General features: G+C 54.3%; 1 protein-coding gene across 2 annotated transcripts; it reads left to right on the top strand.

The window, feature by feature from the left end:
- The first annotated feature begins 8918 nt into the window (after positions 1-8918).
- On the top strand, positions 8919-25659 carry IFT27 (intraflagellar transport 27). Of its 2 annotated transcripts, none has more exons than XM_015079190.3 (7): positions 8919-9081; positions 14910-14989; positions 15576-15635; positions 16774-16833; positions 18743-18860; positions 19766-19875; positions 25452-25659. In XM_015079190.3, exons 1-7 carry the CDS (start codon positions 9048-9050, stop codon positions 25548-25550), a joined length of 561 nt encoding a protein of 186 aa, XP_014934676.1. In that variant the 5' UTR covers positions 8919-9047; the 3' UTR covers positions 25551-25659. The 2 variants fall into 2 exon arrangements, with proteins under 2 accessions (XP_014934676.1, XP_053082723.1); XM_053226748.1 differs by having other exon boundaries at positions 25373-25509.
- The last annotated feature ends 502 nt before the right edge of the window (positions 25660-26161 follow it).

Raw genomic sequence — 26161 nt, 5'->3', positions numbered from 1 at the left:
CACCTGGAAAATGGACGTGCCAACTGCTGAAGTTTGAGAGAACAGGACAGAGCCAGCAGACGGGTGAGGTGTCCGTGCTTTGAGGAACCACTGGACACAACCTGCTGTCTGTTTGAAGTTCGCACGTCCCAGAACTGGTTTGTTTCCCCCCCTCCCCCCGACAAAGATTAAATTTGTGAGATTTTAAGAATCTTTCCCAGGAAGCAGGATGTCTAACTCTCTCTGGGGATGCTGAGGGTCATATCAGTGGACCAGAGACATTTTTTTACTCAGAGTCACACTCTGAATCCTGATCTGCTGACTTAAAAATCTGTCCTCCTGTCCCTCTGGCACCTGCGAGAGCCAGGTGCTTGTACCCTTGGGCACACGGCCCATGGTGGTTGATAAGTCGAGGGGCTCTGTGCCGCTGTATCTCGCCAGCTCCTTTTTTCTAGGGTGGAGGAGGCCTGCGCCCCAAGCAATCATGCCCATTTACAGCCACCAGAGGCTCGGGAGGTGGCCCGGAAGCAGCCCGGCCAGGTGACATGCTGGGCCAGCCTGTGTTTATCTTTGTGGCTCCCTTTGGAAAAGGCCTCTCAACTACTTCACTCGGAACGGCTATCGGGTATTTTCACAGCCTAGTCGCAGGCTGTCGTTCAGGGGCTGACACACTCCAAGACTACTCGGAGCAGGGGACCGGGATCCAACCTCTGGATGGAGCCCATCATGGTAATGGTGACAGCCCTGACCTTTGCCCTGCACTTCACAGTTTGCAAAGCAACACTTGGACCCTCACAGTCGCTCTCTGAGAGAGCGAGTAGGGGTGTTTTTATCCCCAAGTCCGGCTGTGTCAGGCCGCCTCTGTCGCGGGAGGGAAGTCACAGCCTGAGTGCAGTCACCAGGGAGCACCTGGAGGGAAGAGAGGCTGGGCAGGAAGCCCTGGGGGACTGCTATTCCAGGAGGAGGGAGCAGAGAAATGGACGAAATGCACTGGACAGAGACCAGTCATGGGGCAGGGCGGGGCACAGAAGAACCAGGAGAAAGGGCCTCGAGGAGCAAGGCAGAGGCTGGCCATGCCAACTTGGCAGAGAGGCTCCCTCGGAGACGGTGCCGCCGAATGACCAGGACTGTGGCTCACGGAACCGTCCTGCCTGGGTTTGAATCCTGCCCCGCTGCTTCAAGCGTATGATCCCAGGCATGTTGCTAAACTTGTCTGTGTCTCCGTTTGCTTGTCTGCAGGAGGAGGCTCGCAACGGTCCGCACTTCGCCAGGCTACCATGAGGCCCGACTGCTTACCGTGGGCCTGGCACGCAGGAAGTGCAGGGTCCCGCGTTCCCGCAGCCTGGCATGGGAGCCGACCGCCTGTCCGTGAGTGACTCCGGACAGGGGGGAAGACTGCAGCAGACTGCAGAGCAGGGGGGAGGCGAGGGAAGGAAAGCAGGACGGGAAGCTTTGCAGGGAGGTGTGGGGTGTGCGGCAGACCAACAGTCTCCTTTGGAGGGCCAGAAGGACCCATCCTTCTGCAAGCAAGCGGGCGGACGGGATAGCAGGGGACCCAGACCCAGGTGAGGGGCTTGGCTGCCTCCCCTCTCTGAGGGCCCAGAGGCAGATCAGGACACGAACTGCTGGGCTGGAGGAAGGAGCCGGTGTTTGAGTCGAGTCTCCAAACCGGCCCAGAACTGAAGCAGGCAGAGAGGGACGGGACGGGTGCCCCTGAGCACAGCCCCCTCTCAATCACGGATATAACCGGCTTGGATTTAGGACGATGTGTTTCGGATGTTTATCGTTTCCTACAAAGCTTCCTGGATTTGACCACTGGCCTCTGCTCCCGTGTGACTCTGGCAGGTTACTTGATTTCGCTGTGCCTCAGTTTCCTCCCCTGGGAAACAGGGATAACGATGTTATACCTACCTGTCGAGGCTGTTGTGGGGATGAGGTAAAATCACCTAAGGATGAGCCTGGCACCAGGGCCAATGACTCTCGGCAGTTATTATCTGTGCCAGTATCACAGGGGGGCACAGTTAAAAAGCCGTCGGGTTCCTACGATGATTCCTCCAGAGTCTCTTTCTAATCTGTAAATGTGTCCCGTAGATTTGGCCCATATTTATAGAACACCTGCTCTATACTAGGCACTGGGATATGATGCTGCAAAGATATGGTCCCTGCCCTCCGGGGTTTGCACCCAGTGGGTGAGAGATGTGCCCCTGTCACCACGGGCACGGAGGCGTGCTCTGTGCTTACTCATCCAGTCACTGAACCCTCAACACCAAAGCCTCGGGATGAAGGATCTATTACTGTTCCCATTCCACTTCCACAGGTGTGGCAAGCTGCCCAAGGTCACATAACTACAAAGTGCCCAAGCTGAGATTTGAACCCCAGGACTGTGGCCTAGGGCCTATGACTCTTTTTTTTTAATATTTATTTTTGAGAGAGAGAGAGAGAGAGAGAGAGAGGGAGGGAGAGGAGCAGAGAGAGAGGTGAACAGAGGATCTGAAGCGGGCTCTGTGCTGACAGCAGAGCCCGATATGGGGCTCAAACCCACAAACCATGAGATCATGACCTGAGCCAAAGTCTGATACTTGACTGACTGAGCCACCCAGGTGCCGCTAGAGCCTATGACTTAATCACTGTGCTACAAACAGTGGTCAACACTGCTATGGAAGGTACAGGACACGGGGAGTAAGTAAATGTTTGAGCTACGAAAAGCACAGCGGGAGCAAACTAGGTTAGGAGGGGACAGCAGGGGCAAAGGCCCTGGGGCAGGAGAGGCAGGACAAGTTTGAGGACGGATTAAGCCAGGCTGCCCTAGACACAAAAAGGGAGCTAGGTAAGCAAAGACCTGCTCACCAGGCTTGACAGCTCTTTGGGGGAAAGCAGGAGGAAGCATTTGAGGAGGTTGCATTGGAAATATGACAAGATTTCGAAAGACCACTCTCTGCAAGCGAATAGGACAGAAGCATTAAAAAGAAAAAAAAAAAAGAAAGAGGGGCACTTTGGGTGTTGACATGGAGCCTCTCCAAAGTATATTATCAGACGGAAAACTCCAAGTGCAGAAGAGTGCGTGTGACAGCTTGTATTCATAGGGGAAAGGATAAGCAAGAATGTTCGTGGGCTGCAGGTACGTAAAATATCTGAAAGGTATACAAGAATCTGGTAAGAGCAGTAGCCCCTGGGGACGGGGACTGCAGGCCTGTGGTCAAGGGTAGGAGGCAATGCTCTCTGTATATCCTCTTCCACCTTTTACATTTTAAACCCAGGGAAGAGACTGTCTATTCAAAACTGTAAAGATGTCCCTGGCTGCTGGGGAGGAAATGCAAGGGAGGGGGTCAAGAGTGAAATCCGAGAAATGGAGAGAATGAGACTCTGGAATGCTGTTTTTATGAGGGAGATGGCGCCTGAGCACGGGGTGCAGCTGCTTGGGATGCTACCTGGACAAGGCACTGTGTCACTCAGGCAAGCGGGCAGGATGGGGCGGCATGAGCAGAGCCGGGAAGGAACACGGAGCAACAGGAACCAGCCTAACTTTGCCCGTAGCAGAATTTGGCCTGGGTTCAGACGGAGCCATCTGGAAATGGACAGAAATGCTAAATGTGGAATGTTCTAGAAAAGCAGCCCTTGGCTCCCACAGATGAGCTATCACGGGCTGTTAAAGGAGGCCGCCGTGGCTCTGGAGGGATGATTTGCTCCACTTTAAATACGCGCCCGGCTAAGTCAATCCAAACGGGAGGCAGCCCTTGCTCCCTCCCGCCAAGGGCCTTTTCCCAGCTGCTGCTGCCCCCTGCTGGGGGACTCGGGACATCGCAGCCTCCGCGTGATTCTGAGGCCGCTGCTTAAGACTCCCACTTTGCATTCCGGGCGCGCATAAGACGAGTCGGTCACATTTCCTCCGCCCTTTTTGGAGATGGCCACCGCCAAGCACAGCTTCGGTGCTGGCGTAAACAACCAGGTCCACGTGAACAAGTCGCAAAGCGAACAGCAAAGGTCATTCCCATCAGAAGGCAGTGTGCCAGAAGGCAGATGCGACACAGTGCGATACAGGAAGTTCTAGAGCACTGTTCTAGACCCCTCGTGTGCGTTAACTCAGCTGATCCTTGTGGCACCCACAGGGGCAGGGATGACGAAATAGAACTGGAGAAGCAAAGCAGGATTCAAACCCAGAGTCTGAGTACCAGCCCTTGCAAATTTCAACTTAGCAATCAATATTCCCTGCTCATTGGGTTCACACATCAGCGGTCCTCACCCATGGATGATCTGGGCCACCAGGGGACATTTGGCAATATCTGGAGGCATTTTTTGTTGGGAGAGGGAGCGGATTCTGGCACCTGGTGGGTAGAGGCCAGAGATGCTGCCACACCACACATCGTATAATGCACAGCACAGCCCCCTGCAACAGATACACAATGTCAAAAGTGCCAAAGGGGACAAGCCCTGATCGAAATACGTAAAATTCTCCCAAATCTTCGAGCCCTCTCTTTTGCACTGCCCCCTGACATGAGGAGGGCATTAGCGCAAACCTGCTGTATTGTACGAAAGGTATTCTTCTCGAAGATTCATGCTGAGTAACTTTCCAGAGGATTTCCCCTGAAGTCTCTTATTTACCCAAAGGGATTATGTTGCATTCAGCAATCCTGCTAATAAGAACACTCTGCGAGGAATGAGGCTCTCAGAAGCGGCCCCAGCAAAGGAGAACCCCCTGGGGCAGCGGCAGAGGGGCTTGGGCCACGCAGCAGGCACGTGCACGTGGAATGTCGTGGCTGCCCCTGGCACTGAGCCGCAGCTGCGGCACACGCTGTTTGTCCGGGCTGTCGGGAAGTATCCAGAATGACGGCCCAGTCCCTGGGAACAACTTGTCAGCAGCCGCGTCGCCCAAAGCCCTCACTTCCAAATCAGCCCCAACAGCCCAGTCCCTGGCTTTGGGGTGGGGGGGGGGTGGGCAGCGCTGTTAACCCCTTCGCCTCCACAAAGCCTATGGGTCTAGAGGCTCTGGGGGTTCTACTGGTCTGGAGCTGCTGTACGATGGGGCGGGAGGCAGCCGAGGACCTGGCACCCCTTCCAGCAACAAGCCTATTGGCTGCACAGGAACTGTGTTGCTCAAGGGTCCGTGCTTGTAGAATGAATGAACGACCAGAAGGGTAAACTCTACAAGATTCTTTCCTTCATTCAACAATATTTACCAAGCATCTGACCAGGCTGGGCACCGTCCCAGATCTCGGGAGGACAAAAGAGACCAAGTCCCCGTTCCCATGAAGCTGACCTTCTAGGGGAGGGAGAAAGATACTACACAAATAAGCAAGTAAGTATAGGATATAATATCAGGGAGTGGGGAGCACTCTGAAGAAAGTAAAGGCAAAGAAATGGGACACTGACAGATTGGGGGTGACTCCTTAAACTGGGTGCTTGGGGAGGGCCTCTCCAAGGAGACGACGTTTGGGCAAAGATCTGAAGGTTGTGAGGGAAAGAGTCACGCAGCCACGTTGAGAACAGTAAGTAGAGGGGCCCCGGGGTAGAAAGGGTCTTAGGGAGTTTGAGAAGCAGTAAAGCAGAGAAAACGGATAAAGGTGGGTCCTGGCATGACCCAAGAGCAGAGGTTCTCAAACAGTAGCATGCATCAGAATCACCAAAAAGGCTGCCAGAAACAGTTCGTGGTTCCAACCCGCAGCGTCCAGTTGGCCTGGGGTGGGGCCTAGGAATGAGCATTTCCAACAAGTCACTGTGTGGTACTGATGATGTTGCTGGTCCAGGGACCATAGCAAAGAGTATTTTTTCTTTTCTTCTTCTTTTTTAATGTTTATTTGTTTCGAGAGAGAGAGAGAGTGTGTGTGTGTGCGTGCGCGCGCGTGCACAGGGGAGAGGGGTAGAGAGAGAGAGGAAGAGAGAATCTTAAGCAGGCTCCATGCTCAGCACGGAGCCTGATGTGGGGCTCGATCCCATGAACCAGGACATCATGACCAGAGCCGAAATCAAGAGTCGGACGTTTAACCGACTGAGCCACCCAGGCGCCCCCAAAGAGTATTTTTTCCTAATGCAACAAGTCCTTTCCTCCCCAACACTTAACCCCAAGCAGTCACGGACTGTCGCTGCTTGATCGCCTGCCTCCACGCTGGGTACAGGAGGTTTTCTACTGAGGCCGCAGTGTTTTATGTTTAAGCGCATTGCCAACATTTGAGAGTCAGGGGGGACTTCACACAAAATCCAGATTCCTGCCTCCTCTAGAAAACAGGTCTGCAGCACTGGCCGCCCCTCCCACAGGGCCACAATGCGACAGAGCCGCCTGGGGCTCTGTCACCTTGACTTTGTAACCCCAGCCACCGGCACAGCGCCTGGCCTCGGGTAGGCACTCAAAGAGCTTATTAATGAAACCGGTAAGACCGCACCCAGGAAACGCACAAGGACATCAGTTTCAAGAGCTAGGAGACCTGAGGCCAGTTCTGACTCCCGCTGACGTGTTACATGACCTTGGGCTGTCCATGGACCTCAGTGATCACTCCTTCTTCCCAGAGTCACTGCATCGAACAAGAGAGAGGATGTGAAGGGTTTTAGCACATGCCTGGCATACAGTACTCCACTCTCACTGCGAGGAACTCAATAAATATTTACTCTCTAGGATGGGAGAAAGTGTGAGAGGTCTTGGAGGCTGGACAGCTCCCTGTTGGCACCAAAGGTGTCGACAGTCTACTTGCGTGCAGTCCCCAGTGCTGTCATTCACTAGCTTTGTGACTCTGGGCATTAGGCTTTCCCTTATTTGGGCCTCAGTTTCCCCACCACAAACAGGGATGATACAAGCCTCACAGGGGTTATTGTGCGTAACAGATAGGAACATGAATATTAAGCCAATTAATCCTTTAAAGTGCTTCCAATAAGGCCAGGCTTCAGTACGTGCTCAACATATGCCAGCCTTAGCTTTTACAGCTGCTCAGGGAGGGGTTAGACTAGAATTTCTCAGGGGCCCTCATGGCTCCAAAATTCTCTGACCTCTTTGAACCCAGTGACAGTCAGGCAGCTGCCATTAGTCATCAAGAATATAGAGAAGGCCCTTGGTATCGTGGAGGCAGTGGAGTAGAATTCACTGTAGGGGGTTTAGCACCTCACTGGAAAAATCCAAAATGCTCTTACAATGGTGCTGACCAAAATCACAGAGTAGCAACCACGAGAGGAGGAGTGGATGTGGTGCAGAGGACAACAGCCTACGAGAGAGGCAACATTACCCCCTCGCAGACGAGAAAACGGAGGCTCCAGAAGGCTACCCCTGGATGTGTCTCTGTGTCTCAGCTCCACGCACCTGCCTCAGGAGGGTGGCTCAGTCAAGGGGTCCTTTGAGGGATTAACCGGGTCATGATGGACAGCACAGCCTGGAGGGGGAAGCAGGAAGGCCAGGCAGGGGCATTCTGACTCCCTATGAAGGCCGAAACCTTCATAGCAGTTGGGTGACTGTGTGTGTGTTCACTGCCCTGCACGCGGCTGGCGGCCACTCAAAGTCACAGGGCAGCTGAGAAAAGTGCCTGGTCACTGAACGGTAAGTGATGGGAATACCCGTTGCGCAGGCGTCTTCACCCAGGGGCTGCTCCTCCCTCTCAGCCAGCCAGCCATCCCAGATTGGGGAGGGGCAGCAGGAGTGACAACGGGGGTACATCTAGCCATGATGTCATCACCATGATGGTGATAAGCCAAGTATGTCCTGATAAATTTCTTCTCTTTCATCCATTCAACACTCACTGTTGAGCACCTAACACACTTCCCTCTTTGACTCCTCAGGACAACCCCAGAGGCGGGTTCTGCTAGCCCGTCTTTAAAGGGGAGCGAAGAGGCCGGGACGACGGCCTTGATTTCAGCCTGGTTTCCGGACCACAGAGCAAGAGGGGCTTCCCCGGAAAGTCAGCGGAGATGGGTGCACCCTCCCCGTGTGTTGGGGAACGTCCTGGAGGCCGGCTTTCATTCATTATGTGCCAGCTCATAGGTTCTCCATTTTACAAGCGAGGAAACGGGTTTGGCGGAAAGCACTTCAAAGTCCCGAGTCCAACCCCCTCCCCCCCCCCATCAAAGTTTCCTTGTTCTCCCTTCTTTTCACAGACATCACTAGAAATACTTTCACATTTTAGATTTTGCAGCGCATAATATCGTTGGGCTTTAAAACAAGACTTCCCTGCGGGATGCGGGGCAAGAATCGGATTTCCTGATGCACGACACAGTCTTGCTCCCAGGAGCCGGCGACCTGGAGCCACAAAAACCTCTGCGAAGCCAAACCAGCTCACAGCTCCGCTCCGGCAGCTGCGGCCACGTTACTGCGCAGGCGCCGCTGCAAACTCCCGCGCGCCAGACGCGCCCCTCCTGGGCGAACTCACTTCCGGAAGGGCGGGGGGAGCGACGAATCCCCCTTCCTCCCGAAGATGGTCCGAGCCAGCCTCTGGCCAATCAGAAAGCTTCTCTTTTCACCGCTTCTGGCTGGAGGAGGCTGGGAGTTTCATTTCCCTGAACTTTCCGGCGGCGCGGGGGCGGGAGGTGGAAATGATTGACATCTCCGGTAGCCATTCGTCTAGCGGAGTGAGCTTGACGGGCAGACACCACTAAGAAGTGTCTGGCCGGAGGGAGCTATGGGCCCCGCCCCCTCCTCCCACTGGCCTCCGAGAGCCGGGGTGGGGTGGGAGCTTTTGGCCGCAGCCAATCGAGGGTCAGCAAGGAGGAGGAGGAGGCGGGGTAGGTGGGCAGGGGTTGCCCGGGGAGCGCGTCTGGCACCGTGCTGGGGTTGGGGTCGGATGGCTGTGGCGTCGCGCTTCCCGATCCCCACTGCCAGGAGCTAGGCTGAGAACGAGCGGGAGCCCCGTCGCCACGCTCGCACCTTCCAGGCTGCCTTCTGAGGCCTGAAGCCGGGCCCCGTCTGGCGCTCCTCTGCGCCTCCGCCCCGACCCTCGCGCGCGATAGTCGCCCCCAGCCCAGAGGGTCCGGACCGCGGCCCCAGGCCCCTTGAGTGTCTGCCGTCCCCACTTCCCTTCCCAGGCAGGCCCCCCCCCCCCCCCCCGACGCTTCTAGCAGCCGCTCTTCCCCTGTCTGGTCCGCGGAGGTGGTTGGTTACCATGGTGAAGCTGGCGGCCAAATGCATCCTGGCAGGTGAGTTTGAAATTTAGTCTCCAGAATCCAGAGACTTCGTAAGTTACTGAGAGCTTTTGTTCGCGTAAATTGTCTACCCTGTTTTCCTTTCTCTCTTCCAGAGACGAGTTAATGCGATTACTGATAGAGTAAATGCCACTAGGGGTGGAAAAATTCTCTTCCAGGGCACATTTGTAGCTCCAGCAGATATCCCCGCTCCCTGTCATACTCTGAGACCACCTTCACCAGTTTAAACTATATTCAGGAGGAGTAGACTCGTTAAAAAAAAAAAAATCAGGCTAAGCACGCCATAAATGCTTCATCCAAACCATGTGGTGTATCCCAGTGTTAGGCATCAGTAACTTTGGTAGTCAGTAGTTGTGGGATTTTTTTTGTCCTGATCTCACCCCCTCTGGTAACAGGGATGGGAAACCGTAATGTACAGTCGACCAGAGTTTGCAAAAGGGCCATGTGTGTTGCCTTTAAGAGCCAGACTTCCCATGCTGCCCTGCACTCAGGAGGTTATAACTGTTGAATCCCCCAAAGGCAGGAATCTCTGTTTGGTTGACTCCCGCGTCCCAAGCATCCTGAACAATATCTGGAGCTCAGGAGGTACTCAGTAACTAGTTGTGGAATGAATGCCAATGTGGCATTCCCATTTGTATTATTTGTATTGTTCCCTTTGTATGTCAGCACCTTCAGGAAAATATTTGCCAGGATTTTGACCTGGGGCCCCTGAACACAGATGTGCTTTACTGAGTCCTTAGTGCATGCCGGACACATGCACTTCATTCAGTGCCCTCACCGCAGCACACTGGGGTCGGTGCTGTATTGTTTGATCTTACCGAGGCACTGAGAGGTCAAGTCTCTTGCCCAGGGTCACCCCCTCGTGAAGGAAAGTCCTAGGCAGGATCTCAGCCCCCCAAACCTGCCCAGCTGCAAAACTCTTCACTTGTGTTACCGTTGAACCCCGGGATCTCTCTAGGGTTCCCCGACCAGCCCATGAAAGAAATGGTGTAGAAGGGGAAAAAAATTCCCCTTTTGATCCCTCTCTTCCAGACTATAATTGATGATATTTTTAATGGCCTTTCTAATCTGAAACGACACAGAAAGATGCCTGACAGTAGTAACTCAGATCACACTGGAGCAAAAAAATTGGTCGTTCTCAAGAGAGATCTGTAGTTTCCAGAGTGCCAGGAGAGGCAGTATTGTGTAACAAAAGTAATTCTGACTGTTCCTTTGAAGGGCTGTGTCATCTTGGGCACAGCATTTCTCTAAGCCTCAGTTTCCTTGCGGATGAGGTAAGAACGTTTTTATTTTCTGAAGTTGTGTATTTTTTTAAATGGGCTTCTCTGACTGTTCTCTCATTTCTTTTTTAATTCCATTTCCATCCCGCGGGGCTAATTTACAGAGCACCTTCTGTGTGCCAACGCTGTACTCGAACCCTCAACACAGGTGTCTCACTGAGTCCTCACAAGAACCCTGAGGGACTGGTATTATTTGGCATCCTATTTGCAGGTGGGGCATCTGAGGCCCAGAGAGGGTAAGACACTTGCCCTGGGTCACACAGCTGGATACAGCAGAGCTGGCCTCCAGACCCAGGTGATCTGGTTTCCAGGGCTTTGTGTTTAGCCTCCGGCTACACTGTCCTCAAGCCTCAATGCTAGACTCTTGGCCCCTCTTGACACCGAGCCCCCAGGTACGATTTCACCTGATTCCAGCCACTGCCTGAGTGATTCTCGAACTCCAGTCTAGTCCTCAACTTCAGCCTCCTTTCAGGGCCTTGAGGGCATTTCCTCTTGGAAGTTTCCAGGACCCGAAAGACCTCAGCACAGCGAATCAGGCCCCCCTACCCCACCACCCACCAGAGTCTCATTCTCTACACTGGCCCCACCACATACACCACCCCCCCACACACACACTGGTTTTATTTTTTTCCTCTCCCCTCCCAGGCCTACTCTTTAAATTGAGTTTATCTGCCTTTTTTTCCCTCTCTTATAACTAGTCAGTGAGGGACCTGATATTCAGTTCAAGTGCTTTTATTCATTCAACAGATATTTATTGAGCACCTGTGTGTGAACCATCGTGTAAGGTACAGTGGGACTACGGGGGTGAACCAGGGCAGCCCCCACACTCACGGAAGGGCTGAGACGTGCATAATACTTTATAATCAAGCAAACACAAAGAGAATGCCGGTTGTGTCCCAGATACCAGAGAAATCCCTCAGAGCACAGCTGCTCCTTGTTCTGGCTCAGATGAGGAGAGGGGACAACCCTTGACATTTATCTGTTGTATTTACCTAAAAACCACTTAAATATGACTTGAAGCATGTCAGGCACTGCCCATATTAAGCTCATTACGTCCTGCTAACGATTCTACGAGATAGGTGCTTATTGTCCGCCTTTTATAGAAATGGCAACCGAGGCCCGGAGAGATCGCTGACCCAAGGTCACACAGCTGGTGAGGGATGGCGCTGGAGCGGGGACTTGGGTTTACTGCCCCTTGGTAGCAGTGGGGATGAGAATAGCGCCTCGCCAGAAGGTGGCTCGGAAACGTCTCATGCTACCAGCCGTGAGCCTCACGGGTGACGACAAGAGGGAGACCTGGAGGGAGGTTCCCTCTGAGGGCTTCTCAAAGGTCAAGAGCGCAGGGGCGTGGAGCCTAGATGTGGCGTAAGGGACAGCTGGGGAACAAGTGGGATGTGAGCGTTTCCTGTGGTATGTCCGTCAAACAGGTCCTGGAAGGATGAAGGGACAGGAAGGCAGCACCTAGAACAACTACAGGAAGGGTCCCCCCGCCCTGGGCTGAGGGAGGCAGGAAGGCAGACAGGTCGTCGGAAGCTCAGGAAGAGAGCTCCCCGAGGAGCCGAGATGCAGACCTGAGAAGAGGGCACTGTCCCCCCGCTGCTGGCGTCTCCGAGCGGGAGTAAAAAGGCTGGTCCAGTAATAAACTGGAGAGAAGTAAATACCTACTGCTGGAGTAAAGGCCATTGCCAACGTACTGCTTAGACAGCAGGCACGTGGGAAAGGGGCAAGTCCCTCCGCCTTCCCCCACCTGCCAGTCTTTCTCTAGAACATGCACTGGCAGAGCCGGACAGGAAGCCCCTGGCAGAGGAGACCCCCGTAAGCAGAGTCCCGGCTCCCACGTCCCGGGGCGGGACACAGAGCCCGGGCTGAGGCCTGAGGTAACCAGTGCACTGTCCTCAGGACGACAAAGGCAACGCGGGCTTGAGATAGAGCGGAGGCAATTGCAGATAGAGACAGCAGTTGCAGGAGCCTGGGTACAGCCGGGAGGCATGAGCACCTGGTGACATGGGCAGAACAAGTGGGTTAGGTCAGCAAGACTCCTTGGGACCTGGGGGTGCGACGCAAGCCTGGCTGTCGACAGATAGATCGGCTGAAGGCCCAACATTCTAGTGGAAACATCCATGGGTTGTTGGAGATAGAGACCAAGCGTGGGAGAGAGAAGTGACAAGGGAAAGAGAGTAAACGGGACAGACTAACTGGGAGCAGACAGACCCACAAGAGTGCCCACATTCGGAGGCAGGAGGACCAGGCCAGTGGGAGGACACGGGGGCCAGGCGGGAGGGGGCTGCTTCAGGCCGACTCATCCTTCAGAGACACCAAGGAGCATGGGAGCCGAGAAAAAGTCATCGGACTTGGCAGTGACCTCGCATGGTGCCTTTGCAGGCGTCCCTCCCTCTGTCCCCCAGGCTCAGCCCCCTCCCCCCTACCACCCCGAGGAAGTCGGCCTCGCTGCGAAACTGCTCATTCCTTCCTTTCCTCGACGCACCCTCAGATGCTTTGGTTCTCAGCTTGGCACTGTTTGCCTTTGCACTTGTCATCGTGTTGCTCTGCAAATGTGTTTATCAGTTACTTCCCTTCCTTGTGCCGGATCCCTCCTCAGCCGACGCTCGAGGTTTTCCATAAGTGTGGGTGACTCTGACTGACAGTCGGAAGGAAGATTTATGAAATTAACTAGAACAAATCTGTGGGGGATTTCACGAGCAGGAAGAGCCAATTTCCAACTGGATTCAGACGCAGAATTGGAGTCAAGCGGGTGGAGACAGAGCACAAGAGGGAGAGTGATATGCTCTGTTTGTTCAGAGATGGATGGGTACCCGGCCACCGTGCAGCCCGTGGCTGCCTCTGATGTCAGGCAAGGCTGCGGCGATGGGGGCCTGCAGGGGCAGTGTTAGAAATGGGTCAGGAGTGTCCCTGAGCACTAGGAGAGGAGTGGGGTCCGGCAGGAAGAGTGAGATGTAGGAATCCTGCGCCTGGTTACCCAGCTTTCCCTGAGCCTCGGAAGCGTCATCTGTTAAGTGAGGCTGATGGTCACGGTAGGGGGTGGGGGCTGGGAAGGAGGGAACAGGACCGTGGGAACGGTTCCCTTCTCAGACGCGGTGGTAAACAGAAAAGCAAGACTGAGTAGCTCACTCAGCTCTGGACGGGTGCACAGGAGAAATGCCACAAGTAGGCAAGTAATGGCCTCGCAAGAGAAGATGATATAGGTGGGAAAAGTCAAAACCGAAAAGCGAACAGAGCAGCGGGCTGCGGAGAAGTCAAGAGGCACCTGGAAGCCGACCGTAAAACAGAGCAAAAGCGAGGCGATTGCCCCAGAGGGCACAAGACAGACGGACACGAACGCCCTGGTGGCTTTGCTGAGGAGCCTGGGCCGGAAGGAGAATCTGTAACACTCAAGGCCCAGAAGATCTCACGAATGAGAACAAGGCTGGCATCGCCAGAGGCAGAGCAGGGTCATGGGGAAGCGGTTACAGGGGGACTAGGGGTGGGCATGGAGAGCCTCCAGATTAAATTGCTCCCCACAGGGGCACCTGGGGGACTCAGTCGGTTAAGCGTCCAACTTCGGCCCAGGCCATGATCCCACGCTTCGTGGGTTCAAGCCCCGCGTCGGGCTCTGCGCTGACAGCTCAGAGCCTGGAGCCTGCTTCCGATTCTGTGTCTCCCTCTCTCTCTGCCCCTCCCCTGCTTGCACTCTGTCTCGCTGTCTCCCAAAAATAAATACTAAAAAAAAAAAAAAAAAATTTGCTCCCCACAGTCTTGTGAAAGGTCCAGATCTCAAACTGAAAGTATGACATAAACCTTTAGTTTGGAGATACCGATTCATGGGGCTGTCGACCCACGAAGGCAGGTGGGGAGGTAAACCCCGGGAGGCGTAAAGCAAGCTCGGGGGAAACGGTGGCTGTTGTAGATAGACTGTAGACAGACGTGGGGAGGCCCCTGGGATGACGGATCCGCAGTGCTGCTGGGCACGCCGAGGCCAGAGTGGAACATGTCACTTGGAAATGGATTTCAGGTTGGCCGATGTAGCAGGCGGACTCCTTGCTTCCCGTAAATGCAGAAACCCTCCCAGCTCTCGCCACCCCCCACCCTGAAAGAAGCACGCAGGGTCCTAAGTATAGGAGTTCTGAACTCAAATTGGTTCTGCTAGGCAGGTGAGCCTATGAGACTGAGCCCTTTACCTTCGAGACTTCAAAGTACGTTCAAGTTTGAAAGTGACAGCTTTTCCCCATGGGGTGTGTGCAGTGAAACAGTGTGTCAGCTCTGTTCCGAGTGCTCTGAAGCCTTCCTTAAGCTCTGTTACCTTCTGGGTCAGTTCTTTTGGATGAAAGGATTACCCTTGAAGAAATGCAACCGGGCTTTGAAGACTGGTCTCCCGGACCCGTGGCCCTGCTGGCCACCTCCCAAGTCCCCATGAGAGCCAAGTACGTTTTCTCTGAAAACTCATTGAAGTTTCTAACTAGCGCTCTGGAGTGGGGGTGGGGGGGGGATGGTTCTCAAGCCAGATCAGGACAGAAATGACGATTTTCTCCTCCTCTGACCTCACAGGAGACCCGGCAGTGGGCAAGACCGCCCTGGCACAGATCTTCCGCAGCGACGGAGCCCATTTCCAGAAGAACTACACCCTGGTGAGACGTGGGAGTTGTAGGCTGGCCGAGGCTTAAAGAGAAACGGTCGGGGGCGCCTGGGTGGCTCAGTCAGTTAAGCACCTGACTCTTGTTTTCGTGAGTTTGAGCCCCGCGCCGGGCTCTGTGCTGACAATGCAGACCCTGCTTGGGAATCTCTCTCTCCCCCTCACCTCTCTGCCCCTTCCCTGCTCATACTGTCTCTCTCTCAAAATAAATAAATAAACTTAAAAAAGAATTTAAAGAGAAATGATCATCCTTCAGCCCTGAGGGAGTGACTTTCCAGAATTCCTTAAGAAGCCCTACAATCTGATGGGAGGCTGCTTGAATGGCCACGTGGAGATCACTTTTCCACGAGCCTCAGGGCGTGAGGCTGCCTGTGGCGCAGACGGGCCGGTGGCCCACTGGGTGACCATATACACCTCCTTGTGAGCCGGGAGTGGGAGGAGCCTAGTTGGTCCTGTCCGACTTCTACAGCAGTGAATCCAGGACATAGCAGTTCTGCCTCCTGGGCATCAGATGTTCATCGTGTCCTGTAACACGCCTCTTGGGAGCCTCTGACGCGCGTATTCTCGGTTTTCCTCGGCAGACGACAGGGGTGGATTTGGTGGTGAAGACGGTGCCAGTCCCTGACACGGGGGACAGCGTGGTAAGTGGTGCCCTTGACCTGAGAGAGCTCACCGCTCCTCCAGCTGGGCCCAGAGTCCCTGTGGTCACTGTCTTCCTCCCTGAGAGGGATACTGTACCAGCACTTGGCCTAGGCATGTCTGAGCACTTGGGAAGAGTCGCTGATACGGGCTGGGAGGACCGGGATATGGGCCCTGCCCTCACAGAACTTACTAGAGTATCAGGGTCCTTAACCCGGGGCCCTGTATGGGAGTCCACAGCTCTGGAAATTGAATCGCAAGGCATTATGTTTGCACGTGCTTTCCTGGAGAGAAAGTTTAAGAATCCCCACCTTCCACGGGGCGCCCGGGTGGCTCAGTCAGTTAAGCGTCCGGCTTCCGCTCAGGTCATGATCTCGCGGTTTGTGGGTTCGGGCCCCGCATCGGGCTCTGTGCTGACAGCTCGGAGCCTGGAACCTGCTTCGGATTCTGTGTCTCCCTCTCTCTCTCTGCCCCTCCCCTGCTGGCGCTCTGTCTCTCTTTCTCGCTCTCTCAAAAATAAACATTAACAACAACAAAAAAAGAATCCCCGCCTTCTTAAAGAGATCCATGAGAAAACACAGTTTTAGGTACCCCCGATGCAGTGAGAAAGCATAAAACGCAGATTACAGCACTGACCTTCAGACCGTGTGCCAGGGTCAGAAGCCAGCCTGGGGGCATCAGTGCCCAGGGGAGCCGAAGGGGGAGACTTCCCAGAGCAGCAGCAGCGGGGAGGGGCTCTCGCATGGGCTGGCCGAGGTTCGGTCAGGGGCAGGAAGGGTCATCCTCCGTCTTCTGTCTGAATCCCACCATCGGAGACCGACGGCAGGCTGTCCTACTTTAAGCGCCTTCCCCAGGCCTACTCGGTGACCTGCTTTAAAAAAGAATTGTCTGAAGATCTGAAAATCAATTTGGTTAACAAAGTGCAGAATGACCTTTTGGAAACCAGAGCACGTGTCAGCCTGTTTAGCACTCCTGGGATTTTTGGGTTCGGGGTGAGGAGAGGTGAGCCGCCACACAGAAAGTGCTGGTTGTGCCGGCTGTCTCAGGTCTGCGGTGAGCCCAGCGTCGTCTCGGGGACTTGCGGCCAGCGATTTCCCCTCTACATGCAGACTTTCTTGGGACTTGCCTTTCTGGTTCTAGGAACTCTTCATTTTTGACTCTGCCGGCAAGGAGCTGTTTTCGGAAATGCTGGATAAATTGGCAAGTAGCCTGCGATCTTTTCCCTAACCCCTGCCCCTGCCCCCTTCCACCAGAAAGTTGACCCCTTCGCTGCTCTCCCGGCAAGGTCACTGCAACCTGGCTGTCTGGAGGACAAGCTTGTTCCGAAGCAGAGTTCTTCAAGGGCCATTCCTCCCCGCCTTGGGACTTGGCGGCTTCTTGGCCAGCGGGACTGGCTCGTGCACGTGATCCCCCGCCCCCAGCCCTGGAATGGCCGGGTTCAGAATGTGCCGGAGCCGTGTGACTCAGTCCCCGCAGCACTCTGGGCCCCCCTTCTTTAGACGGCCCCCGCTGGTGATGCCAGGAGCAAATATTTCCTTCTCCCTGTAGCGAGAGACTCACCTTGGCCCAGTCCCCGGGGTTTGCTCTGGGCCCTGTGCCTACTGCCGCCCCAGGCTTATCGTTGCCCACCCGCCCGTCCTCTCAGGATCCCGCTTGCCGTACCTTCCAAGGTAACAGTTCTGCTAATCCGGGCCAGTGAGCTAATTACAAGGTTTGAGCTCTCCAGAGCCCTCCCCTGCCTTTCCAAGAATGGCCACATTTTAATAGAAATCATTTTCTGCCCCTTTTTTGTGTTCTAAAAGAAAGAGATCTGATGATTGTCATCTCTCACGGGCTTGGCTTCGTGCGTCAATCCGTGATGTTTATGGCGTGCCTGCTGTGGGCACGGCCTCGCCCTGGGTGCTGGCCTGCAGGGCAAAGGGAGGATGTGCCTGGGCAAGTCAGGGCCACCTGGTACCGATCGGCCCAAACCCTGACTCGGGGCTCCTGCGCTGGCTCCAGCTCGATCCCAGGCCTATCCTGGGTCACCTCACTGAGGCCTAGAGGAAAGAGGTGTCTCCCTCACGCACAAAAGGGGAGATCAAGCAAGACTTCTTGAGTTAGTCTGCGGAGTGAAGGTGCGAGGGGTTCATCCGCTCAGTCCAAGTGGCAGCCTAGCCTTGGGAAGGAGTGAGCCCTCTAGAGCCAATCCTGGGCTGGCCTTGCCAGGACAGCTGGAGGGAGGAAGGATTCTTCCCCACACCCTGGAGGTTACGGACACACCAGAAATAAACTGTAATTGTGCAGGACGGGGGTGCCCAGAGGGGAGGGCAGGGTAAGAGAGCCTCACACACCAGGACGGGCATCACAGCCTGAGCAGGGCTGTCCTGTGCCCTTGTGCCAGGCAGCAGGACGTCCCAGGACTCCGAGCGGCCCCTGAAGGCGACGGCCCTCGTGGGCACGGCCCTGGTTCTTAATTGGGACAGTGAGCCCTGTCCAGTTGTTGGTGTGGTTTGGACTGGGGCTGGCACACTGCAGGAGAAGCAGAAAGTGCCCTTTGCATTGGGAACAGCCAGCCCTTATTAGGAAGATGCAGGACAAACAGGTTTCCCATGGCTGGCTAATGGAAGAAAGGATGCCTATTAGGCCTGCAAAGCAGAAAAACCTAATAAGTTGTATGAGAGCGGGCCCTCCCTAGGAATGCGACCAAGTACGAATGAATGAAACCAGTGGCGGGCCAGAGCTTTTCTGGGTAGAAAAAAGCCTCAGTCCTACCCCAGTCATTAAAGCATGTCTGATCTGGGCAAGTCAGTTACCCTCTCTGAACCCAGTGTCTTTAGCTAGGCAGCAGGGATATTGAGACTGGCCCTGCAGGGTCGGGAGGTTTCTCAGCCATGCACAGAACGCGCCCAGCAGGCAGCCTGGCTCGGAGGTGAGCCCGTGCCCTCCCCTTCGTTCCTTTGGGTGAATTGCTTTCTCCCGCGGGCTGGCTCAGTTTTCTGACTCTCATCCCTATTAGAGGTTGTCTCCCCACCCCCTGTCCCTTCCCTCGGAAGGCCAGATTTTTCTCCCAGCCTAGAAATCGCTGTCACCGTTACTGACGTGCACTCATCCGGCCCGTCCCGCACAGTGGGAGAGTCCCAACGTCTTGTGTCTCGTCTATGACGTGACCAACGAGCAGTCCTTCACCAACTGCAGCAAGTGGCTGGAGAAGACTCGGTCCCAGATCCCAGGCACGTCTCTCCCAGGTAGGAGCCGCGGCCATCTGCGTTTTCCAGCAGCACCTCTGTCCCTCAAGTCCACGGGCGCGAGGTCATTGCAGGGGTGGCTACGGGTGTAAAACAGGGTGCCCCCAGCTCTGAGTATGGTGGTCTGGATTGAACCGTGGCTCTGCCTCTTAGCACAGTCACCACACACCTCCGTGAGTCCGTAACACGGGCAGATGACACCCCTCGCCCCCCACCTTGCAGGGTGACGGAGAGGAGACTCAAGATAATACGGGGAAGGTGCAGTGATAGGAATGAGATTTTATTTCTGAAAGCCAGCCCTGGGGGATGAATTCCTCATTTTCTCCTGTATGTGGGGCGCAAGTAAACATTCAAGTCCTATTGTCACTTCTGAATGCTTTAAATCAGTTTATTTTTCATCCCTATGTGAGATCAACAAATTCCCCTCATTAGAGACCAGGGAAAGCGATCTCCAGAGACGGGCTCAGAAATTAGTTGCAGCTGATGCAGCTGGGAATGCAACTAAATTACCTCTGAGTCCCTGACTCTGAGCCCAGCCCTTAGATTAGTATTAATGACCATTTTTAACGTTTGCTCCATGTGCTAGGAATTATCACAAATGCTCACATAAATCTGGCCCTCGCCTTGCAGCCTTAAGGAGACAAGGCAGACAGAGCCACGTGAAGTCTAGAAGAAGGGCTGAACAAGAGCTGTGTGGGAAAAGCAAAGCCCGCCTCCTCTCCTGGGGCCCTCGGGGGCCGGCCCTGGACCCTCTCTCTCTCCCGGTGCTCACCACCTCAAATCAGGCAGCCTCCCCCAGCGTTTCAGACCCCTCAAAATCCGTGTGCTTTGCTCTTTTCTCTCTCCAGCTGTCCTCCCAGGCTGCCACAGTTCAATGTGATGCTTTGGTTGTTTCTTTCAAGTAGGTGTGTTAGTGGGGAACAAGACAGACCTGGCCGGCAGACGGGCGGTGGATTCGGCTCAGGCCCGGGCGTGGGCCCTGGGCCAAGGCCTGGAATGTTTTGAAACATCCGTGGTAAGTACCTCCGCCTGCTCCGTGGCCACATCTGGACTGGGCCCCTGCTGGGTGTGGTTTCTCACGTGACCTCATAGGCATGGAGTCAGTATGCTCCCATACCCAGGTTGTCATTTGGAGCTGATGTTCCCATTCCTAGTCCAGGATCTTTTCTCAGGAGCCACTCGTGCGCTACGGTAAAGCAGATCGGCCGGCCGGCCCTGGAAAAAGTTGTATCTCAGTTTAATAAGAAACACAAGCGCATTGGGTTCGATCGTAGCGACCGTTGGCATTTGCGTGAGACGGGATGGATCACGGTGCTGCCGGCACATTATCTGACGGTCCTCATGGTACCGTGGGCCTGGGAGCCGGGCCCTTAATAAGCCCCACTTCCGTGTTGAGGAGGTGAAGGGACTCGCCCAAGGTCCCATGACTGTTCAGTTGCCGTGCGGATGTGAACCTTTTAAATCCCCCCCAAGCGGCCTGCTCCCTTGGGAAAGCGTCGCGGGTAAAGGCCAGCGCTCTGCCCAGCGATGGCGAAGCAGCAGGACTGAACCGTGGGACCCTTGGCGGGTCCGTTAGTTTCTTGGTGCCTCAGGCTCCTCACCTGTAAAATGGGGATAATAAACTCCCATTCCTCATTGAGTGACAAATAGGAGAATTAAGTCAGATGGCGAATACGAAAACATTGGCACAAAGCCTGGTGCGTAACACACGCTCGGTAAATATTTGCTTTTTCACATGGAATTATTCCCCCTAGTCATCTTCTGGATAGTGGTGTTGCCTCAAAGTTTTGCAATCCTAGATTCTGCAAAGGTAAGTGTCCCTCTTACCTTCTGGCCCGATCATCGCAAATGCTCAACTAATGAAATTCAAATTCGTGAGCTTTTGAGGATAGGGTTTTCTCATCTTTGGTGTCGTGTGCCCTTGAGCCACCCACATCAGGCCATACGGTAAGAGCTTGGATTGCGAGTAACTTGTTCTGCGAATGTTCCGCAAGGCGAGCAAACGTTTTCTTTTTTTTTTAAAGTTTATTTATTTTGAGAGAAACAGAGACAGCGCAAGCAGGGGTGGGGTGGAGAGAGAGAGAATCCCAAGCAGGCTCCACGCCATCAGCAGAGCCCCACACGGGGCCCGACCCCAGGAAACCGTGAGGTCATGGCCTGAGCAGAAACCGAGGGTTGGACGCCTAGCCGACTGAGCCACCCGGGCGCCCCCAGAACTTACTCATCTTAAAACTGGAACTTGGCGCCCTTCGCTCATTTCCCCCACCTCCCCTGGCAACCCCCCCACCTGCTTTGTGCCGCCGTGACTTCTGTTTCTTCAGATCCACGTGTAAGCGAGAATCTGTCTGCCTTCTTTCACTTAGCATGATGCCCTCAAGGTTCAGCCACGGTGTCACAGGCAGCAGGATTTCCTTCCCTTTTATGGCTGAACAATATCCCATTACGCACATACACAGACCACGGTCTCTAATTCATCCGTTGATGGACACTTAAGTTGTGTGCACATCTTGGCTATTACGAATAATGCAGTGAGCATGAGGGTCCAGACATCTCTTCAAGGCAGCGATTTCATCTCCTTTGGGTATTTACCCAGAGGTGGGATTGTTGGACCGTCCGGTAGTTCAAGTTTTAACAGTTGAGGGACCTCCACGCTTTTCCAGAGTGGCCTCACCCCTTTGCGTTCCAACCAGCAGTGCTGGGGGGGGGGGGGGTCCCTTTCTCTCCACGTCCTCGCCGGCACCTGCCATCTCTCTAGGGTAACGGGCATCCCAAGAGGCGCAAGGTGGGTCTGGTCATGGTTTTGACTCGCCTTCCCCTGCGGTGAGAAGCGTCTGGCACCTTCTCACGTACCAGTTCGTCACCTGAATATCCTTTTCGGGAAAACGTCTGTTCGCTCCTCTGCCCATTTTTTTAAATCCGATTATTTACGTTTTTGCTGTTGAGTTATCTAAGTTCCTCATATATTTTGAGCATTCACCCCTTATCAGATGTGTGATTTGCAAGTATTTCCTCGTTTTCCATCGGTTGCCCTTTCGTTTTTTGTTTGTTTTGTTTTGTTTTAGTGTTTATTTTTGAGAGAGAGAGAGAGAGACAGAGAGAGAGAAAGGTAGAGCACAAGCAGGGGAGGGGCAGAGAGAGAGGGAGACACAGAATCTGAAGCAGGCTCCAGGCTCCGAGCTGTCCGCACAGAGCCCGACGCGGGGCTCGAACCCACTGACTGCGAGCTCATGACCTGAGCCGAAGTCGGACGCTTAACTGACTGAGCCACCCAGGCGCCCCTGCTCTTTTCATTTTGTTGTTTCTTTTACTGCACAGAAGCTTTTCAGTTTGATGTAGTCCCAGTTATTGATTTTTGCTTCCGCTGCTTGTGCTTTGCTGTTATATCCATAAAATCATTGCCAAGTTCCGTGTCCAAGAGCTTTTTCCCGACGTTTTCTTCTAGGACTTTTATGGTTTTCGGTCTTAAGTTCAGACCTCGAGTCCATTCTGAGTTAATTTTTGTGAATGCTGTAAAAGCTTCATTCTCTTGCATGTGAATATCTGGTTTTCCCAGCATCATTTATCACAGAGGCTATCGCCCACGTATGCAGGGGTTTATTTCTGGGATCTCAGTTCTGTTCCGTTGGTCTTTGTATCTGTTTCTATGCCAGGGCCATCCTGTTTTGATTGTCGCTGCTTCATAATATAGTTTGAAATCAGGACACATTGACCCCTCCAACTTGGTTCTTCTTTCTCGGGATTGCTTTGGCCATTTGGGGTCTTTTGCAGTTCCTCTTAGACTTTCTAACACCCCTCAGTATTTGACATTAAGCGTTGTTTTAAGCACGTTAAAATAGAAACATAAAGTGTCCATCGGTGTAGGACAGTATGAAATGCAAGCAAGTTCAAGAAGGATCCCCTCCTTCTTGAGGAGGGTTCCTCTTGCAGGAAGGTGAGGGAGGGAACCGACGTTTGCTGAGGGCCTGCTATGGGCTAGGTGTTTGCACACGTTCCCTGCCGACACTTCTGGAAGCCCTGGCGGACGGCCACTGCTGTCCCTGTCTTACAGATGCCGAGCAGACTCCGAAAGGTCACATAGCTCTCCCTGGTTGCCCAGCTTATGAGCAGTCGGACCAGGACTAGAACGCAGGCCTGTCTAGCATGAGAACCTTCTAGAAGGAGCTCTGGCCTGCCACACAACCAACTTTGGGACTCTCAGGGGCAGAACTATAGGCCAGATTGAGCACTGGTCTGAGAGCCTGTTCTAAGGATCTTTCACACAAAGCGGACATCCTCTGGGGTATGTCAGTGACACTGTGATCGGTTAACAGAAGGGTTCCAGGATTCTTGTCATTGGCAAACCCTCTTAATGCCTTCGGAAAATGGTTCCGTCTACATCTGCTACTTCAGGAGTGCTCCCTGGTATACAGAGAGGCTCATCTCCACTGCATTTCTTAACTTTTTAATATTATTTATATATTAAATATAAATATATATATTTAAATAAATGAATATTATAAATAAATGTTATAAGTAAATTAAATGTATATTAATATATTAATATAAATAAATATATTTTATATGTATTATATATTATATGTTAATAAATTTATATATATATAAGCTTCTGTAAATAATACTTATATAATATATAATATATAAATATAATATATATAATATATAATATATTTATATATTTAAATAATGTTTATATTTTATATATATATTATATTATTATTTAATATTGCGTTTTCCCCACATCTTGCTTCTGGGAGCTCTCAGATTCATTTGGAAATCCCTGTGTGTGTCCTGCGTAGGCCTCGTTCTCTTTCCGCTCCTTACTTAACGATCCTTTCAGCCAGTGTAACATTTTACTATTTAACATTGGCGTTGCCCGGAACACTCATCTGCCTTGCCGATGTTCTTTCTCTCCTGTCCGACTGGAGGGCTGCTGGTCCTTGACAGTGGGGGTTCTCGTCTCGCCTACAGACGGCCCCCCTCGTTCCTCAGCACCGCCCCCTCTGTGTCGGCTCTTGGCCAACTTGTCTCCTTCACCTTGGGATGTCCCTTGCTAGAAAGTCTGGGTGACACGCTCCGTGAGAACTGGTTTCCGTTGTGCATTTCTGTCGCCCCAGCTGGCGGAGCAGAAAGGCCGCTCTTCTCCCGTTGGGGAGTTCGAATCCCCGGCCCGGCTCTGCACACACCAGCTGAGCCACCGCACCCCCCCGCCCCCCGGGCCGCAGACCGCCCCCCTACAAGACGAGGGCAGTGGGCTCGATGACTTCGGAACATTCTTCAGTTTGGAAATCCTTCCCTTTCGTTGGGGAGGTATTGTTGCCTCTTGTCAAGGCTGCACTTGTGGCCGCTGCCTAGGATTGTTTGGAAACAGGTTCTCATGCGTTCCCAGCTTGAGCTTCTGCCCTGAAAGGAGCAGGCTCTTTCTTCTGGCAACTTATTTTGCAAAACAGTCGGTAAGTCACAGATGCACACGTGCACACAGAGAGTGCGAGGGCGGTAGCTACGTTGAGAGGCTACCATTTTCTTTCCCCGAGAGCTCGTCCGTGTTCACCCTGGAGGGCCGGCTCTTCCCACCCCGTAGAGAAAAGTCTAGGGCCACCTCCGGAACTTTCCTCATCTCTCCGAGAACAAAAAGTCCTTTGGGCACCGTTAGTCACAAAATACTCACTTCAGTGATGAAAATGCACAGCGCTGTGCCGGGTTCTGTAGGTTCCTAATGACTTAGCGTCCGTGCCTCCTGCCCCACCTGCCGTGGGAGGCCGGGCCACTGGTCCGAGGTCCTACACTTGTGCTGCCTCGCAAGCCCGCAGCCTGCGGGAGAGGCGGCTCAGGTGGCCCTGCTGGGACCTACTACAGTCCCTCTGGACTTGCCGGTGTCTCAGGCTGGCGCCTTGGGAGCACCGCCGTGATGCCCCCTCCCGGGCCCACTGGCAGAACCCCCCCCCCCACCTGCAGATCACAGGTGACACCCCCTCACCCTGCCGCAGCCTGGCTCCCTCTGTTCTTGTTGGGGCCATCGCCCTCCTGGAGCACGTCCGTGCAGAATCCCTTCAAGGCCACAGCAGGCCGGCTCCCCGCTCAGGCCACCGCTGGTCCAGGGCAGGGCTGCTGCGACCCTCTCCTGGCTGGGCCATCAAAGCAGCCAGCCCCAGTTGGACCTCGATGCTTCCCGGCACTGGCCTGAGCCCCCCGGGCCTTGGTCTTCATCTCGGAACCTCCCACTGGGCTCGGGGTGAGGGAGAGGCACCCCAGGGGTCAGTGCCGCGGCCTTGCCTGACTCAAGGTGACTGTGGGCATCCTTGCCCGTCTGTGATTTTGCTTTGGCCTTCGGGGCCCCAGTCAAACCTAAGGGAGGACGCGTCTCATTCCAGTCTCCCGTCACACACGTGGTGAGCGTGGCCGAAAGTACACACTTTGTAGAAACATCTGGTACAGACCGAGCCTCCCCACTGACAGGCGTGTGGCTTTTGCAAGTTCCCATAACCTGTCGGCGTCTCCGTTTCCTTCCCACACAGAGGGTGCGGTTGTCGCCAGCCCTGCCGGTGAGGTGAACGGCAGCGATCCGGTAACACCACCGGCTTCTTGTCTCTACAGAAGGAGCTGGAGAACTGTGAAGCCCCCTTCCGCTGCCTGGCCAAGCTGTTCCACCACCTGTACCGGGAGAAGGTGGAGGTGTTCCACGCGCTGCTGTGAGGGCCGGGTGGGCTGCGCCTCACCAGGCGCCGTGCTGCTGGGGAGCCACCAGCGGCCGCGGCTCCTCGGGGCCAAGAGACGCTGGAACTGCCCGGCCCTTCCACGGCTTCATGACGGCTTTAAATAAAAGAAGGTAAAGAAGCATCATCTCCTTCCGTTCTTGGCCGGGGCAGCCCCGGTTCCAGACCAGCCTGGGGAGCGGCGCTCAGAACCTTGGTGGCCCCTCGCTGGAGGCAGCTGACACTTGCCCGAGTTGGCGGTCCCGCCCGCCCCGGAGGGTCTGCACCGAGCGCAGCCCGCAGTGGGATGGCAGCTCGGAGCTGGCCACACGGCCGAGGGGCCGGTGGCCGTCTCATTCTCACGCATTCACTTTGCTGCCTGTCCTGTGCAGGCGCCAGAGGTCCCTTGCAGTGGCTACTGTCGCTGGCCACACGGTGCCCTCTGCCGGCCCCCTCGGGGCCCCCAGCCCTTCCCAGCTGCCGGGAACCCTGGGTGCCCAGGGAGCCGAGAACCAGGCTGTTTTCCTTCACTGACCTGCCTCTCAGAGCCTGGCAGCCGTCATAATTCTCTGTACTAAGCTTGACTCTTTCCACCCTGTGCCTGCTGCCAGA

Source organism: Acinonyx jubatus, chromosome B4, assembly GCF_027475565.1.
Source record: "Acinonyx jubatus isolate Ajub_Pintada_27869175 chromosome B4, VMU_Ajub_asm_v1.0, whole genome shotgun sequence".
Taxonomy (NCBI): domain Eukaryota; kingdom Metazoa; phylum Chordata; class Mammalia; order Carnivora; family Felidae; genus Acinonyx; species Acinonyx jubatus.
This window is presented reverse-complemented; position numbering and strand designations above follow the sequence as displayed.